This window comes from Pteropus alecto, unplaced genomic scaffold (assembly GCF_000325575.1).
Source record: "Pteropus alecto unplaced genomic scaffold, ASM32557v1 scaffold155, whole genome shotgun sequence".
Lineage (NCBI taxonomy): Eukaryota > Metazoa > Chordata > Mammalia > Chiroptera > Pteropodidae > Pteropus > Pteropus alecto.
This window is the reverse complement of record NW_006438113.1, coordinates 640,283-659,114: the sequence shown is the minus strand read 5'-3', so window position 1 is coordinate 659,114 and position 18,832 is coordinate 640,283. Positions and strand designations below refer to the sequence as shown.

The 18,832-nt window shown below is 42.3% G+C and overlaps 1 protein-coding gene across 4 annotated transcripts in view; it reads left to right on the top strand.

The window, feature by feature from the left end:
• LDB3 (LIM domain binding 3) overlaps positions 1-18,528 on the top strand; it is a 66,100-nt gene extending 47,572 nt beyond the window's left edge. For 2 of the 4 annotated variants that reach the window (XM_006915446.2, XM_006915444.2), the window contains exons 9-13: positions 1,472-1,892; positions 3,239-3,419; positions 4,045-4,165; positions 9,123-9,238; positions 18,002-18,091. In XM_006915446.2, coding sequence (XP_006915508.1) covers positions 1,472-1,892; positions 3,239-3,419; positions 4,045-4,165; positions 9,123-9,238; positions 18,002-18,091 — 929 coding nt within the window. Of the gene's footprint in view, positions 1-1,471; positions 1,893-3,238; positions 3,420-4,044; positions 4,166-9,122; positions 9,239-18,001 lie in introns of all 4 variants that reach the window. The other 2 variants (XM_006915445.1, XM_006915443.1) reach the window with 2 other exon arrangements.
• Positions 18,529-18,832: the final 304 nt, after the last annotated feature.

The following is an 18,832-nucleotide window of genomic DNA, read 5'->3' as shown; positions in this document are numbered from 1 at the left end:
GAAGCCAATTTTTTGTGGAGGAAGCCAGCATTGCTCCCAGGATGGCTCCAGGGCAGGGTTGTGGAGGGTTTTACTTCTTCAGCTTTCCCTAACACAGGCCTGGTCCCTCCCCACCCCCAGTGTAGGGGTTTCCATGATACTCAGCTCTGAACGGCCAGTGAGTCATCTGGAAGTAGAAGGCATAGAGTTGGAGCAGCAGGCCACAAGCCACCCAAGGTGATACAGGGGGACCAGGTGGGAGAGACTGGAAGCCAGGGTAGGGCTTTTATCCCTGAGAGAGGCCTTACTTTCTAGGCTGGACCCTTGTGGAGGCTGCCTCAGTACCCCTCAGCAGAGGCTCAGGAATGGGGAGGGAGGCTACCCTGACACGCTTCCATGAGGCCTCTTTCCATAAGAGCAGACTGAGTTGAGGTGAGGCATCTAGACTTCCTCACTGGAAGAAGAGGCTAACTGGACAGTGTGTGCAGGATGCAGCTCGGTCTGCCCCAGCTGGTTTCACAGCAGAGGCAACAGAGCACTAAGATTCCTGGGTTTTGAGGGCCCAGGCTTTGGGTAAGCTGCAGTGCTCCTTTGTGCCATCACCTCAAAAAGGTTTTTTGACTCTCAGTGAACTGGAGGAGGTGGTTCTAGAAGTGGGCAATGCATCCTTCTCCTACACTCTGACTTCCTTGGTAACCTCTATAGTCACTCAGACTCACTCTTACTTTCCACCAAAGTGATACAGGAAAGCATGGGTGCCCCAAAGGCAGCTGGACCTGGGCTCTGTCACCCTAGCATCTCTGCCCAGGCTCCCTCTGATTGACTCCTTCAAGACCCCTCCCACCCCCAGCACCCCCACCAATACACACTAATCAAACCAAGATGGAATTTCCCCTCAGTACAAATCAAGCCAAGATGTTTTTCAGAAAACGATTGTGGCTAATCCTGAAACCTGAACCTAAAAACCCTATTGCCTTGTCATCTGTTTTGTCCCAAAGACTGAACTAGGTCCAGGTTCAGCAAACACACGTGATTGAGGCTTTACAGATGTCAAATCACGGGTCAGAGTGCAACCGAAGCATCTTCCAGTCAAGGCCAAGCTGACCCACTCTCACCCTCTTCTAGGCCCAGGGGACCCAGATAGAAGCCTGGCCTGCCCCCTACCCCCATTCTCTGCCTTCTGCAGGTCTTTGGCAGCCAAAGCCCAGTGAGCCTCACCCCAGGCAGCCGCATATATTTATAGCTATATCCCTTTCTCAGCCCCGTAATAACTCCTGGGGGCCCCGCTCTGAGGGCCTGTTATCTGCCTTGGCTCCTGAAGCAAATTCAAGTTCGAGGCATCAAGAAATTCTGGATTGTGTTTCCAGTAAAAATTGAAATTGTCCTGCTCTGATATTAAAGTCAACTTTCTCTGGCTGGGGTGGGATGGGGTGGGAGAAGTTGGGGGAAATGAGTTCCTGACACATTTTCTTTGGATCTTTTTGGATTGCAGTGCCTGCATCTACTTACAGCCCATCCCCTGGGGCCAATTACAGTCCAACTCCCTACACCCCCTCCCCTGCCCCTGCCTATACTCCATCGCCTGCCCCCACCTATTCCCCCTCACCAGCACCAGCCTATACCCCCTCACCAGCCCCAAGCTATAACCCTGCACCCTCAGTGGCCTACAGCGGAGGCCCTTCTGAATCTGCCAGCCGCCCCCCATGGGTGACAGACGACAGCTTCTCTCAGAAATTTGCCTCTGGCAAGAGCACCACTTCCATCAGCAAGCAGACCCTGTCCCCAGGAACCCCTGCCTACACCCTAACAGGTTCCCAAGTGTCCCCCCTTGCCAGGGGCACCTTCCAGAGGGCCGAGCGCTTCCCAGCCAGCAGCCGGACTCCGCTCTGTGGCCACTGCAACAATGTTATCCGGTATGATCCAGCTGTGCCCCTGTGCTGGGGTGCTGGAAGGGTGGGAGTATGGGTTGCTTCCCCACTGTCTGAACCCTGCGATGGGGTAGGGAGATGGGAACGCAGGTACAGGGAGAAGGCTGCGTGCAAGGTAGCCTCAGGTCCCTCTGACTAGCCATCTGGTCTGACCCTCTCTGAGCTTTAGCTTCCACCCCTGTGTGACACTCACTTCCCTGGGGCGTTGGGTGGACTCCATGAGGTAAGTGGGTGAAGCTCTGAACATGGTACCTGGTGCCAGGACCGCCCCCTCGGGTTAAGGCCGGGTTCTGGGAATGGCAGGTTTTATTTTCAGTAGGTTTATTGGGCATGTTGTAAGTTGGCTGAGAGTGCTGATTTTGACCCAGCTTTCCTTTAGAGTTGCTTCTGGGTCTTTCCACAAACAGGCCTGTGCTGCTCAGGGCTTTGGTGGGCATCTGCCACACTAAAATAAAAACAAATGATTTCACCTTTAGAAGCAAGGGATGATGAATAGTGCTTGTCTGAATATAGTATGTTTATAGTATTTGTGTGTGGGGGGGTGCTTGAGGGTGGTGAGCTTATGTATATATAAAAAATACACTTTTATTTAAAACGAAAGTAATGCCCATTAGAGAAGAATTAGAAAATTCAGAAAGTGAAAATTAAAATATAAAATATTTCCGTATAGTTCCATTTTTCTGACTAGTAATGTGGAACTAGACTCCCCAAGTTTGTGTCTTAGGTCTACCATACTATGACCTTGAACAACTTATTTAACTTCTCTGTGCCTCGGTTTCCTCATCTGAAAATGGGTATCATAATAGTACCTACTTCATAGGATTGTTGTGAGAATTAAAATATCTTATATTTTAATTTTCACTTTCTGAATTTTCTAATTCTTCTCTAATGGGCATTACTTTCGTTTTAAATAAAAGTGTATTTTTTATATATACATAAGCTCACCACCCTCAAGCACCCCCCCACACACAAATTTCTTCTTGACTAGTGCCTGGCACAGAGTAAGCACTTTGTAAATGTTAGCCATCAGCACCATCATCATTGCTCTTCTTATTGTAATTATCAGTAGTCAACTGAATGAATATTCCATAATATGCTTATCCCATCCCCTACTGGTGAATGTTTGAGTTGCTCCCCAGTTCTGTTTATTGTAAATGATGCACAATGAACATCTTTCTGCATGGAGCTTTATCTGAATTTCACATTATTTCATTAGAATAGTCACAAAAGTCAGGGTTTTGGGTTAAAGTATGGGCATCGTTGGGGGTTTTGAACTATCTGTTCTCAAACTTTTGGGGCTGCCTTAGTAGATGCTGTTTTCTGCTTCCCAGGGGCCCCTTTCTGGTAGCCATGGGCCGCTCCTGGCACCCAGAAGAATTCAACTGTGCGTACTGCAAGAACTCCTTGGCAGATGTGTGCTTTGTGGAGGAGCAGAACAATGTTTACTGTGAGCGGTGTTATGAGCAGTTCTTTGCCCCAATCTGTGCCAAGTGCAATACCAAAATCATGGGGGTAAGTGGGCAGTATCCTTCTCCTCTGACCCTTGTCTTTTCCCCAACCAATCTCTTCCCCTCCCCAAGACTGTGGGGGTACCAATAGGAAGCCAAGAAGTTGATTTAATGGAGAGAGAACAACTCCATTTCTATCCTGGAAGGGAGTCAGTTTGCCATCCATGAACTAGGGAGCAAATTAACTTGAAGTCTTGAAGTGAGAGATGATTACATGCCTGGGCCACACAGCTTGAAGTGGTGGCAGACCTTCTGCAAAGCGAATTATCACTTCATAGCCTGACCTCACCATGTACCTGCATGTTGCCTTGACCCTCAATGCCCCTTTGGTAAGATGGTGGTAATAAGCAGTACCTCCCTCCCAGGTTTGATGGGAGCATTCTGCATCGCAGTTACCTAAACGCGCAGAACCTGCAAGTACTTCCTACCAGCAAGTACTGCATGAGTAGGAATCCCTCCTCTGCCATCCTGGGCCTTCCTTCGGTGCATCCAAGGTCCACTTCCTGGGCTCTCCTGCCTTGTTCCAAGATGGGATGCTCCAGAAGTGGCTGGGGCCTGGTGGGGATGTCAAGCCCAGCTCCCTCCCTCCCCCGGATCTTTCTATCCTGAGCTAAAGCTCTTTTCCTCAGGAAGTGATGCATGCCCTGAGACAGACATGGCACACCACCTGCTTCATCTGTGCAGCCTGCAAGAAGCCCTTCGGGAACAGCCTCTTCCACATGGAAGATGGGGAGCCCTACTGTGAGAAAGGTAGGGCTGCTGTGCTGTGGAAAGTCCCTCCACCCTTGCCTGGGAGAAAGGGGCAGGCACAGGGAACTCCTGCTTGAGTATATTTACATGGAAACATCAGGAGGCTCCAAGTGGCAGAATCATGCTAATATTACACAAAGGAAGTTCATTGAACTCTCTCTCCTGTCTCTTTGGTTGCAGCAAGGAGGAGGCTTGATGTTTTTACACATTCAAACTCTGTTCCCTTCCCTGCACCAAATATGTGAGTCTCAAGTTGGTATCTTGTGGGAAACATTTTATATGATTTTAATTTGGAGACCACAAAGTCTAGTCTGGAAAGGCTTCATCCTCTGGACTTCATCCTGGATTCTGCTCCAGGCTCCACCTCAGGCTGGCTTTGCAACCCTGAGTGAGTTACTAAACTTCTCAGAGCCTCACTTTCCTCACCTGTGAAATAGGGGAACTAAACATCTGCCTCAGTTGTGGTGAGGATTAAACCACAGAAAGTGTGTAAAGCATTACTCTTCCTGCTTCTAGGTTGTTCCTTCAGAGTCCTGAAATCTCCCTGTCTGAATTCAGTGTTTCTCTGTTCCCCCAAATGATGTATGTTATCTTAAAACTTGGAGTAAATTATCATAAATTCTGAAGACAAAGCATTCTATTAGAGAGTTGGATGTCCTGGCTAACTAGCCGTTTGCTCACTCATTTATTCACAGCCTGCTTCTTTCAGAAAAGGATTTGAGGCAGGTTCCAACAAAGGTAACATAGACTTGAAGGTTAAGACAATAGAAATAGAAAATCAGTACTAGTTAGAAGAGGGAAAAGCAGGCATGCTGATTATAAAGATTAACAGAGAAGCAGTGACTGGGTAGCACATTTGAGGGCAAAAAGAGAAACAGTAAGTTAATTTACTTTAAAATTAGAAAGGAGAAAACATTACAGTTTCTCAAGGAGAAAAGAAAAACAAAATGAAACTTGTTCCCCCAACAATAAATTGTAAAAGCAATTTCTTATATATTAGTGAGTTCTCTTTTTAGCTCTGAAGTTAATTGAATGACTTAGTGACTTAGTAACTCTGTACCTCAGTGTCCATATCTGTAAAAAGGAGAAGATAACACCCATGTTTTCCCTTCTTATGAGCATATGATGATGATTGGTGATTGAGAAAAGTGCTGTTGCTCCAATGCGACTAAAAGCATTATTAATCGACTAAAAGCATTATAACTTTTATAATTTGTGATAAGCCATAATTTGTGTCTCAGGTTTGTGAAGGAATGATAGATTTCCACCATCACCACTGTCCTTCTCCATAGCAATACCCTTAAAAGGATTGGTGGACATTTGGGTTCCTTTTACTTCTTGGCTATTGTGAATAGAGCTGCTATGAACATGAGTGTGCAAATACCTCCTCAAGATCCTGTTTTCTTTTGGGTATATGCCCAGAGGTAGGATTGTTGGATCATATGGTAGTTGTATTTTTTTACTTTTTGAGGAACTGCCATACTATTTTCTATGTTGGGTGCACAATTTTACATCCCACTAACAGTGCAGTGTTCTAATTTCTCTACATTTTTGCCCAAACTTGTTATTTTATGATACTTTTAATAGCAGCCATCCTAATGAGAATGAGGTAGTATCTCATTGTGGTACTTTGTCATCATTTTTATCAGCAGCTTGACAGAAAACACAGGATGATAGAATCTAGACTCACAAAGATTTTGGTTGGCTGCAATGATTATGCTGACACTTTCATATATGACATCTTATATATAAGACAGGTAGGAGGGTCAGCCCCTCACAGGTGGGCTTGCACCTGAGCAGTGCCCAGGCCTGGCAAGGCATCACAATTACCGGGGGGAACTATAAGAGATTAGAGAAGATAAATTCCCAGACCTCCAGATGACAAATTTGATGTGGTGCCCCTCCCCAACCTAGGTGATTTCAATATTTAGTTAGGTTTGGGAATCCAAGTGTGGGCCCAGGACCAGCAGTATTAACATCACCTGGGAATTTGTTAGAATGACAGGTCTTCTGGCCCCACCCCAGATCTATCGAATCAGAAACTCTGTGGGGTGGAGCCCAACACTGTGTTTTAATGAACCTCCAGATGATTCTAACATTTGATAACCACTGCTCTAGTAAAGCACTAAGTCCTCCTTTTTCAACACAGAGCATCTGTGATTTGATGGATGGAAATCCTTTTACAATAGCAGTAAAATCAATTAACTACAGGGTGTGAACTCAAATTGTGCCATAAGAGAGTCAAAGAAAATTATAAAGACCGAATAGGAGAAATAAAGGAAGGAATAAATAAATGAGGAACTAGATTATGCTCCTAGTGGGAAAGGCCCATGCACAAATTTAATTCGATACCAATTACGTTCTCTTTTTGTAGATAAAAGAGGAAAAATCAGCTTTTTAAAAAATATATGTTAGAGTCAGACCTGTTCTACCAAATTTTAAAACAAAGTGGCAATTCTCCAGATCAAGTTTAAAACAAAAATCAATCAGTGGGAATGACTAGACATTCCAGAAATACTATCAAGCCATTTCAGAGCTTAATCTGTAAAAAACCATAGGCTGTACAACAGGAGAAGGAATTACCATTTAATTAGGCATTCCAAACCATTTCTTTCTTTGTCAATTCATCATTTATCCATCAAATGTGTGCTAGTTCGTGTGCAAGATGCTGAGCTTGGAAAAGAGGTTCTCTGCCCTCAAAAACCTCAAGTAGACCCGTCATTGTGTGATGTGCCAGCACATAAATGGACAGTTAAGAGATAATGAATGAGTGGATGAAAAGGAAAGGAAGCCCAGGAGATGCACTCAGGAAGGCAATCTCATATCTCTTGGTTGGGGTGGGGATGACAACTTCCCAGAAGGAAAGCCTGGCCCAAAGGATTGCAGAGGTTCAGATAGACAAACTGGAGAGGGTTTTCCAAGTCCAATTCTTGGTTTATCTAAAGGCATGGAAGTGGAGGAGAGAGCCCAGGGTATCTGGAGACTGACTGGGAGTAGGGAGAGAGAAGTCAGGAGTGGGGTGCAGGTCTTGCCCTCCAGTGAAGATGAGTTAGCCTATAGCCCTGTTTTTCACCCCATGCTGATAAGTTCCTACAGAGCACAGAGTGAACCGTAAACCTGCCATAACTTCCTGAAGGAAACAGAATAATGTTTTCTTAGCTCTGGTGAGATGATAGATTTCAGCCTACTGAAGAAATTAAGTATTCTGTCAGAAACAAGATTCATGGACTGTGATATATGTAAAAGCATTTGCATGACAAACTATAATTAAACCCAAAGAGAGAAACCAGACATTGGAAAAATATGTAAGAGATACTTATCAAAGTTCAATGGCAAATAGATAACTGGAGATACCATGAAGTCATGGAAAGAGGATGATAAATTTGGAGTCCATCAGGCTACTTGTGTGATGGAACCTCTACAACCATTTCCTCATTTTTAAAATAGAAATAATACTTTTTCACAGGACTGCTGTGAAGATTAAACAAGAAACATAGAAAAGCACTAATATTGGATTAACACATAGTAGATACTTGAATCAGTTCTCTTCCCTCCTTTTATCATTTATAAAGACATTCAAAATAAGAGCCAACATTTGAGTATTTGAACCACGTACTTCGCATACATTATCTTATTTATTCTGTATAATAACTCCATGAATTAGGCACTACAATTGTTCCCATTATACAGATGAGAAAGTTGAGGTGTTGAAAAGTCAGGCAACTTGCCTCATATTTGAACAATTCCTTAATAGAGCTGGGACCTGAACCCAGTTCTTTTCTTTCTTCAGAACTCAAATTTATTACCCCATACTGCACTCTGCTTCTTAGTGTGTGTCTAAGACAATGAACAGGCATACTGTCCACAAGGAGATCTGAGCAGAAAATTGCTGTAAGCAAAAGCCAACTGTGGCAGAGCTGTGGAGAGACAAATAATTTCCTGGGGAAATGAAGGCTTTGTAAAAGTCATCAAGCTTTTCTAGAAGAACCTGGAAGGGTTCTACAATGAGTGCAGTAGAACTGCTGCTCCTGTGACCCAAAGAGAACAGCTCATTTAGTGGAGAAGCATGGGACCTGGACCACTGTGTCTCAGCTGTGTGACTGGTGAGGCCCTTCACCTCTGATCTCTTTTCCTCATCCACAAAATACAACCAAACAAAACAGAAAATCAATAATAGTTCAGTCTTCAACAATTTTTTTGCAACAATTAAGTTCATTCATTGACTTATTGATTCATTGATTCATCCATTCACTCATGTTGGGTACTAACTTATGTGCTCAGGCACTCTGCCGGGAGTATGAAGACCTTGACATTGAGATACTAGTAAATAATACCATCTATGTGAGAATGCATGATAAACTATAAAGCATTAGAAAATAATGTTTGGTGGTATTATCTTCTTGGCTAGAGGTTGGGGGGAGGTGGCAGGAGACATGTCCCAACAAAGTAGCTAAAATATTGAAATAGTGAAAAGTTATTATTAACACAAATGGCCAATGACAGAAGAATGACCAGGGAAAGAACATTCTTTAATTATTAAAAATGTTAAGGGCTCTCATTCTTTCAAAATAAGCATAGCTGCTGAGAAATGTGATTTTTTTTTCTTTTTTGGGATTGGTATGTTTGGCTATAAGAGGTAACAGGGACAGGAGAAAATTACTTTACAGAAAGTTAATGACAGTTTGAGAAAGTGTTCGTTGAAAGTGTTTGTCACCAACCAGAACAGGATGGTGACTAAGCCTGAATCCGTACAACAGCAGTGCGTATTATTTGAAAAGGAGAAAAAAAACCACAATCGTATAACTATTTTGTCTGCAAGATGACAAGTAATCAATTAGGATTCACCCACTGCCCCTAGCCCAGTAATTTGGGGGTTGTCCTGGCATTGGGTTGATATGACCAGGACGCTCCTTCCAGCTTGCCTGGATGCTGATCCTCACTCTGCCTTTCATTTCAGACTACATCAATCTGTTCAGCACCAAGTGTCATGGCTGTGATTTCCCTGTTGAGGCTGGTGACAAGTTTATCGAAGCTCTGGGGCATACCTGGCATGATACCTGCTTCATTTGCGCAGTATGTTTTTAGCCTGGGGTTCTGACTTTCTGAGAAGGGGCAGGAGGGATGAAGTGGACCAAAAGACCAACAGTTTACATTATTTGAACTCTGGCATTCTAATATTCTGATCATTTTTAAAATCTGGCCAATACTATGATGCCTTAATATGTCATAGTTGAGCCTTGTTTTATTACTAATATTTTCTATAAACCAGTGTGGCTTTGTTATACTCTATTTCATTAAGGACACAGTGTCCTAGGATCTGGCAAACCAGCAGCTTCTCTCACCAACATTATTCTCAGTAGGTGGGAGCAGTGAATGAAGCTTAGATTTAAAGAGGGGTGGATGGCTTCCTGTGGTTACAGGTTGTTTTAGATATGTGATTCAAGGGTTTTCTCCAGGAACACTAGGCTGGCGCTTATTGACTAATCCTATGAAAAGCTGAGGTAAGGTTTCCTTTGATAGAACTTTTAGAGAGCAGAACTGAGTATCATTTCATTTTCCTAAATGGTCTTGTTCTTGGTATGTAGTTGCCAAGAGATAAGCCTTAGATTAACTATCAACCATGTGCAATTTATTCCTGCTAAACAACCAGGTCATTTTTACCGTGCAAGATTGGCATTTTCCTTCTGAGGGCTTTGGGTTGGGGAGTAGATATGGTAATGAATCTATGACATTTAGATTCTGCATTAGAGTTAGACAATAGTCATCCCTGATAAAGCCCTGTAATGTCAATCTGTCATTGACTAAACTTTATTTGAGAAAATGAATGTGCTACTACTACTATTTTTATTTTTACCAGAGCTACTCAAGGTAAATTTTGGGAGTGTGTGAAAGGTCTGTATAGTTTAAACTTGAAGAATTTTTATAGACTTATGACATAGGACAACCTTAGTAATAAAGTTTACTGCAATACACTTCAGGTTTTACAATTTATTTCTATACTGCTCCTCCCATTAGTGGGATGCACTATATTTACTCTGTGTATTAGTCTGCTAGGTCTGCTGTACAAAGTACCACAAACTAATGGCTTAAACAAAAGAAATTTATTTCTCACAGTTCTGGGGGCTAGAAGTCCAAATTCAAGGTGTCAACAAGGCTATGTTCTCTCTCCTAGCTTCCGGTGTTTGCCAGCAATCCTAGGTGTTTCTTGGCTTATAACTGCGTAACTCCAGTCTCTGGCTCCATTGTCACATGGCTATCTTCCCTCTGTGTGTCTGTGTCTTCGCATGGCATTCTCCTTTGTGTGTGTGTCTGTCTCTGTGTGTACCTCTCCTCTTCTTATAAGGATTCTGGTCATATTGGATTAAGGGCCCAACTTACTCCAGTATGACCTCAAGTTACATCTTAATTACATCTGAAAAGACCCTATTTCCAAATGAGGTCATTGCTGTGTCCCTGCGCTGGGTAGGTTGGAGGTACTAATGGTTAGGACTTCAATGTGTGAATTTTGGGGGGACATAATTAGATCCATAACACTTACTTTCCAGCTCTTTGAACAGATTCTCTAGTTGCCTTTTAGGGTCCTTTAAATATATCAGGGCCACCACTCACAAAAGGGACAGCAATATAAATATATTAGTTTTGGTGTTGTCCTCTACAGAGCCAGAGCTCAGCAAGGCACAGCATATGGCTCTTTAACCCTTACATTCAAGCCATTGCTTGTCTGATCCTAAGATGCTGCCCGTAAATCTGGTTACTCAACTTCTAGAAGGATCCAAGAGACTTGGGGAAAGTCCAAGGAAGACAGTGGCACACAAGACCTGTTCTTTGAAGGCAGGCTGATGAGAATCTGTGTCACATGGAGAGGGAACCATGGCAAAGGTGAGCATGCATCTGCTCCCTTGAGCCTGCCACACGTGTTTGGCTGAGAGTCACGAGAGCACAAGTCCCAGAGGAAGTCCACAAGAAGCAGTAAAACTTAGGGTTGTTCAGGCTGAGATTATAAATAAGTTTTAGCACTGCCTAAAGAATACACCCAAAAAAACCAGGCAGATCCTATTCTTTGGAGAATTAACATAGAGAATTGTTAAATCTTCCCCCAAACTAGCCATCTGTGGCCTTCACTGTCCCATTAAGATGTATCAAAGGGAAGCATGGTTTTAATTTTTGAAGCAATCTTTTGATTGGAAACCTTTGAGGGTTCTTTTGGTCCTCTTTCTCTCACATTATATTTCCAAATCACTTTTAATGAGCGTATATTTTCCTATAACTTAAAAAAACTAGCAAGAAAGGAAGATCAGGACTAGCTCTCCCAGTTGATGTGCTATTTTCCCCATCAGTCATATCTCGGGAAAGCACATCCTTTAGACTAATTCAAATTACCAAATATTCTATGAGTTTTGTGTACAAGAGTATCCAGAACAAGTCTCTATCATCAAGGAATTTAGCATATTGAAAGGAAAACAAAGCTAACATGTACAACTAGTTAAAGAACAGAACAAGACAACATCTCTGAAGTCCCAAGCATACAAAATGAAGGTGAGAAGGACAGTGTGGGTCAGGGTGCAAGTTGAGCTCCTGTGTGTCTTTGGCACTTGAGCTCCAGGGAAAGAATTTGGGTCCTTCCTTAGTGGAGGAAAGATCTTACTGGTCCCTATTTCCTCTAAGTTTACTTAGTTTCTAGTCCTTTCCCACCAGTGTGGGTATCATGAGGGGATAGTTAGTGGTATAACTTTTGTGAGTAGTCCTAAGCACTTGGCCTGTTTTATTGCCTTCCACTCTGTGGTCAGTACTGTTTATGGTCACCACTCCCAGACCCTGATGCTACTTGACCACGGAGCCTGGGAGGTGAATCTGTTCTCCAGAGGTATATCCCTGCTATGTCCTATGCTGGGTAGGCTGGAGGTTTTCTCCACCATGAAGCCCCCTTGCATCCCACCTGCAGTCTCCTGGCCCAGGACACTGAATACAACGTCTCTGTGAAAGTTCTTGCCCTCAGCCCAGTCTTATCAGTGAGCCCCCTCTGCGTCTCTGGCCTTTCCTTACTCCTTGGTCTTCAGTCCCCCAAAACCTCTCCAGCCTGACTCATCCGAGAGTTCTCACAATTAACCAGCACTGTTTCAGATCAGGCAGAATTGACAAGCATTTTCTTGCCAACTCACTCTAGAGCTGCCTATCTCCCCTGAAATCCATCCTCAGTTGAATCTTGATTGCCTCCTTCTTAGATTTGTCTTCAAGTTGTCATCAGCAGCATGAGACCACCACAAGAGCCTGGTGACTCTAAACATGACTACATGCACCTGGGATGATTGTAGACACTTTCAGGTCATTAGTTTCCAGAGCCCATTGGCAGCCCTGGGTGACCCCAAGCATAACATCTTCAACTATCCATCAGGGCCTTGCACTTGGGGCTACCATGATGTCACTTTTCTTTTCAGTGCTCTTGGAGTGGACACATGCTCACTGACCCAAGCTCATTTTAGTAGGGTGATTTCTCTATTCTCATGCCTATCCATACATGGGAACTCTACCTGCACTTCTTCCAATGTTAGTGTCCTGGATGTGGCCCCCAATTCTGCTTCCCATTAGGGATCCTCAGTACCCTTTCTGAGGCTGGGACCCATGACTTCCTAGCTAACTCTGACACATTGGCTAGCCTACTTATTGGTAGTCCAACAAACTTGGAGGGCTGCCTCTGTACAAGTTCGTAAACCCAGAAAAATTTCAAGTAAATGCAGCCCCTCTCTGCTATGGGCTATGTGGAAAATGAGCTTAGAATTGGAGTCTTGCAGACCTGGATATGGGTTCCCAGTCTACAACTTACTAGGTCTGTTACTTAAACAAGACACTTGGGCTCTCTAAGCCTTAGTTTTTCTTTCTTTTTTAAAAAAAATATTTAAAAAAAATTTTCAGTTACAGTTGGCATATAATATTATATTAGTTTCAGGTAGTGATTAAACATTTATATGACTTAGAAGTAATCATCCTGATAAATCTAGTACCCATCTGACACCATGCATAGTTATTACAATATTATTGACTATTCCTTATGCTGTTCTTTACATCCCCATGACTATTTTGTACCTACCAATTTGTACCTCTTAATCCCTTCTCCTTTTTAACCCAGCCCCCAAAACCCATCTCATCTGGCAACCATCAAAATATTCTCTGTATCTGTGAGTTTCTTTCTGTTTTGTTTGTTTGTTTATCCTGTTCTCTAGATTCTACATGTAAGTGAAATCATATGGCATTTGTCTTTCTCTGTCTGACCTACTCCAATCAGCACAATACCCTCTAGGTCCATCCACGTTGTTGCAGATGGCAAGATTCATTCTTTCTTATGGCCAAATAATATTCCATTGTATATATGTGCCACCACTTCTTTATCCTTTCATTCAATGATGAACACCCAAGTGGCCTCCATATCTTGGTTATTGTAAATAATGCTGCAATAAACATATCAATTTACATGTTCCTTTGAAGTAGTGTTTTGGGTTTCTTTGGATAAATACTCAGAAGTGGGATTCCCAGGTTCATCTCTGTTTCTTGTTATAGCTTTTGTTTTAAAGTCTATTTTGTCTGGTATACGTATTGCCAGACAATATTAGTTTTCTTTTTTCTTTCCATTTTCATGAAATATATTTTCCATTCCTTTACTTTCAGTCTAGTATGTGTCTTTCGATCTGAATTGAGTCTCTTGTAGGCAGCATATGTAATTTATGTTCATATCCATTCAGCCACCCTATCTTTTTATGGCAACTTTTAATCCATTTACATTTAAAGTAATTGTTGATAGATACATAATTATTGCCATTTTATTATTCATATTTTTTATTTTTTCCCTTCTTCTTCTTAAAGACGTCCCTCTAACATTTGTTGTAATACTGGCTTGGTGGTGATGAACTCCTTTAGCTTTTTCTTATTTGGGCTATCTTTATCTCTCCTTCAATTCTAATTGATAGCTTTGCTGGGTAGAGTCATCTTGGTTGTAGGTCTTAGCTTTTCATCACAGACTACTTTATGCCAATCCTTTCTGGCCTGCAAAGTTTCTGTTGGGAAATCAGCTGACAGTCTTATGGGAGCTTCCTTGTAGGTAATTAGATGCTTTTCTCTTGCCACTTTTAAGATTCTCTCTGCCTTTAACCTTTGGCATTTTAATTATGAGGTGTCTTGGTGTGGGCCTTATTGGGTGAATCTTTTTTAGGATTCTCGCGCTTCCTGGGCTTATATGACTGTTTCCTTGTCCAGGTTAGGGAAGTTTTCCGTCATTATTTCTTCAAATATGTTTTCAATTTTTTGCTCTCTCTTTTCTCTTTCTGGTACCCTATGGTGTGAATGTTGGTACACATCGTCCCAGAGGCCCCTTAAACTATCCTCATTTTTGGGGGGGGGCAGATTTTTTTTCTTTCTGCTGTTCTGATTGGGTGTTTTCTGCTACCTTATCTTCTAAATCGCTGATTTGATGTTCTGCTCCATCTAATCTACTGTTGGTTCCCTCTAATGTATTCTTCATTTCAATTATTCTATTCTCATTTTTGATGGGTTCTTTTTTATGTTTTATATCTCCATTCTAATATTTTCTATTCTTTGTTAATATTCTCAGTGAGTTCATCTACTCTTCTAAGTTCATTGAGCATCCTTATAACCAAACTCTGCATCTGGTAGATTGCTTGTCTGCATTTTGCTTAGTTTTTTTTCCTGAAACTTTGCTCTGTTCCTTCATTTGGGTCCTGTTTTTTATCATCCATTTTGGCTGCCTCCCTGTGTTTGTATCTATGTATTAGATAGAGCTGCTATGTCTCCTGGTCTTAGTAGAGTGGCCTTATGTAGTAGGTATCTTGTGGGACCAAGTGGCACAGTCTCCTTGGTCACCTGAGCAGGGTGCTCCAGGTGTGTCCCTTGTATGGGTTGTATGTGCCCTTCTGTTGTGGTTGAGCCTTGGTTGCTGTTTGCATGTTAGTGGGAGGGATTGACCATTAGGCTGATCGGTTGTGAGGACTGGCCAGTGACTACAGTGGAGGAACTGTTGTGCAGGGGCTGACACTAAGAAGCAGGATTCCCTTTTGCAGGGCCCTGGTGCCTGGCCAGTTTGCCTTTTGGGTGTATGTTCTTTGGATGTGGCCTCAGCTGGTCCTCCAGCTCGGTTGGAAGCTGGCAACTGGTTGTGCCAGGCCCAGGGCCTCCTGGGAGGGTCCCCAATAAGACCAACTTCAACTGCAGCCTGTGCCCTGCCCGGGGCCACTTGGCAAGAGTTACCAAGCAATCTGCAGATGGCCGCCACCCAAGCTGGGCTTGAAGATACCTTGAGAGGCCAAGCTGCAAACGTAGGCCAGCTACTGCTAATGCCGGGCTTGGGGCTGCTCAGCAAGAGGTATGGGGCATACTGAAGCCAGACGCTGCTTGTTTGGGTTTTGTGAACCTTTGAGAGATTTTAGGAAAGTCCACAACTTGTGGCAAGGCAGGCCGTTTGTATGGAAAAGCCATTGGAAGCAACTTGGGTGGGCCAGCAAATTGGGTGGGGTGAGGTCTCAGAGAATCACCAATCCAAAGATGGGGTGGCTGAATGGATAAGAATATAAGAGCCTTACATATGCTGCCTACAAGAGACTCAATTCAGATTGAAAGACACATACTAGATTGTAAGTAAAGGGATGGAAAAAGATATTTCATGAAAATGGAAAAAAAAGAGCTAGGATAGCAATATTTATACCAGACAAAATAGACTTTAAAACAAAGGACCCAGTAATCCCATGTCTGGGATTGCTAACCCAATATACTAACTTTGAAGAGACATGTGAATCCATATGTTTATTGTAGCATTATTTACAGTAACCAAGATATGGAGGCCACTTGGGTGTTCATCATTGAATGAAAGGATAAAGAAGTAGTGGCACATATATACAATGGAATATTATTTGGCCATAAGAAAGAATGAATCTTGCCATCTGCAACGTGGATGGACCTAAAGGGTATTGTGCTGATTGGAGTAGGTCAGACAGAGAAAGACAATTGCCATATGATTTCACTTACATGTAGAATCTAGAGAACAGGATAAATAAACAAACAAAACGGAAAGAAGCTCATAGATACAGAGAATATTTTGATGGTTGCCAGATGGGAGGGGGTTTTGAGGACTAGGGTTAAAAAGGAGAAGGGATTAAGAGGTACAGATTAGTAATTACAAAATAGTCATGCAGATATAAAGAATAGCATGAGGAATATAGTTAATAATATTGTAATAACTATGTATGGTGTCAGATGAGTACTGGATTTATCAGGGTGATCACTTTGTAAGTTATATAAATGTCTAATCACATGTCGTACACCTGAATCATATAATCTTATATGACAAGTATAATTGAAAAAAATTTTTTTTTAAGAAAAAGAAGAGCACATGTAACTCCAGCTGCCCTCTGTCTCACTCAGTCACAATCTCTGCTGGTTTTCACAGCCAGAAGTTGTGGGGACTTCTCTCCCTGGCACTGGAACCCTGGTTGGGGGCCTTGGTTTGGGGCTGTGGCTCCTTGCTCATCAGCAGGGACCTTCTCAGCCAAGATATCCCTCCTGATTCTCAATTGCCACACACAGGTGTGTGACCAACCCGTTTCACATCTTCCGGCCCACCACCAGTCTTGAGGTGGCTTCTTCTCTATGTCCGTAGTTGTGGAACTTCAGCTAGATTTTAGGTGATTCTCATTGATGGTTGTTTTGTAGTTTAGTTGTAATTTTGGTGTGGTTATAAAAAGAGACAAGCAGAGCATTTACCTACTTTGTCATCTTAACTGGAAATCATTGAGCCTCAGTTTTTCAATTGTGAAAGGGGGAAAAGTTATACCTATTTTATAAGGTTTTTGTGAAAATTAAATGAGATCATCTACATAGTGTCTAGCATCCTGTTTGACCCTCAGTAGCTCAACAAGTATTACTTAGCTCCCTTCTTTCTGTAATGTCTCCATCTTCAAACTTGCTCATATGTTGCCATCATGGGAATATATAATTTTGTCCTTTTTTTCATATAATATTTCCCTGCAATCACTTTTCCATATTTGATTTATCTTTTTCATGGTGGCATTTTGTTGGAAAAAAAACACTATAAAAATTTACTTAACTATCACCCTACTGAGAGAAATTTTAGTGATTTTGTTTTTAGTTGAGCACAGATTGATTTCTTGTTTTGTGCAATAGTTTCTGTAATAGAAAATTCTCCTCTTCACCATTGCCACATTCTCTACAGAAGACTGAGCTGATTTATATGTTCCTAGCAATACACAAGTAGGCCTACTTCCTTTTGGCATTGCAGACTTTTGATTTATTTATTTTTTTCACTTTTTGGCTATAGTCATAAAAGGTTAAAGGTGACAAGCCATTCAGTTTTTTTTTTTAATTTTGCTAGATTAATAGGTCTGTATCGTATCTATGGACGTTTTAATTTAATTTTATTTAATTATTAGTGGAGACAATTTTTTTGACGTGTTTAGTTTACTGATGGCATTCCTTTAGACATTAATAATCTTGGTGGATATTGATCTATGAACTTGTTTTTTTTATAAGTTTTAGACAGCATCAATTGGGCTTTAATATGTATATTTTCTGTGTTCCATTAAATTTTACTAATTTAATTTGATTTGAGTTTTATTCCATGTTACTGTTTGTAAGGCTTAAATTTTATGTAGTTCAACTTATTTATCTGCTTTAATCATTAAACACACTGTTGCCTTTCCTCTCATTTGCACGCGACAGCGCTTTTTCTTAAAGGGGTGACTGAAATCTTTTGCTTATGTCCCCCTTGCCTCATGGGTTACAAGGCCCTGTGTCACACCAGTCTTTTTTCTGTCCCAGGTCTGCCATGTGAATCTGGAGGGGCAGCCATTCTATTCCAAGAAAGACAAACCTCTGTGCAAGAAGCATGCACACGCCGTCAATGTTTAGGAAGCCCAAGGCTTCTGATGCAGACAGGTGGTGAGCTGCTCCTGCTGTTGGCAACAAAGGATTCAAGGAGGCTGATATCTCTTTTGGGGGTAAAGGGAGAAGACAGGAAGTAACTGAGCCCTTTTAAAGTGTAATTTTAGTCTTTTTTTCTGCACACAGATTGTGTATTTGCATAGTTCAGACTAAAAGCCAAATGAAAATCCCTAAACCAAGCTAGTAATTAATCCAAGACTGGAATCGTACTTTAGACATTAGGACAGAATTCTAAGAACTGAAAAGAGAAAAACAAAAAGTAACTTTCCCAAGGTGATATACTTCCTGAGGTCACCAGAGCAGGGACAGAGCCCAGAGCAGTTACAGAGAATCTGAAACATTCTGTGGAGTTCTTTAGAGCTCCTCTGGCAAACGAAATGAAGTGCCAAACAGTCCTCCCTGCAGGGTATTTTTAGGGTCAGAGCTGAGAGCTTATTAGCTAAGGCAGACTGGGCTTTGCTCACCAAAAAAGGAAGTGTTATTCCATTACTAGAGTCATGGAGCTACCTCTGCACATCAGACTTCAGACCTTGAACAGACTCGAACATCCTAAAGGGAGCTCAGACATCCAGAGCGATGTCTTCTGGGAGCCACTGAGCAATTGACCTGGCTTGAGGAAGGGTTCTGGCTCGCACTGCTGACAGCTGAGGAAAGATGGGCTCTTTAGCTCCCCTCTTTCAATCTGAAACACCCGATGCCCCAGAAAGC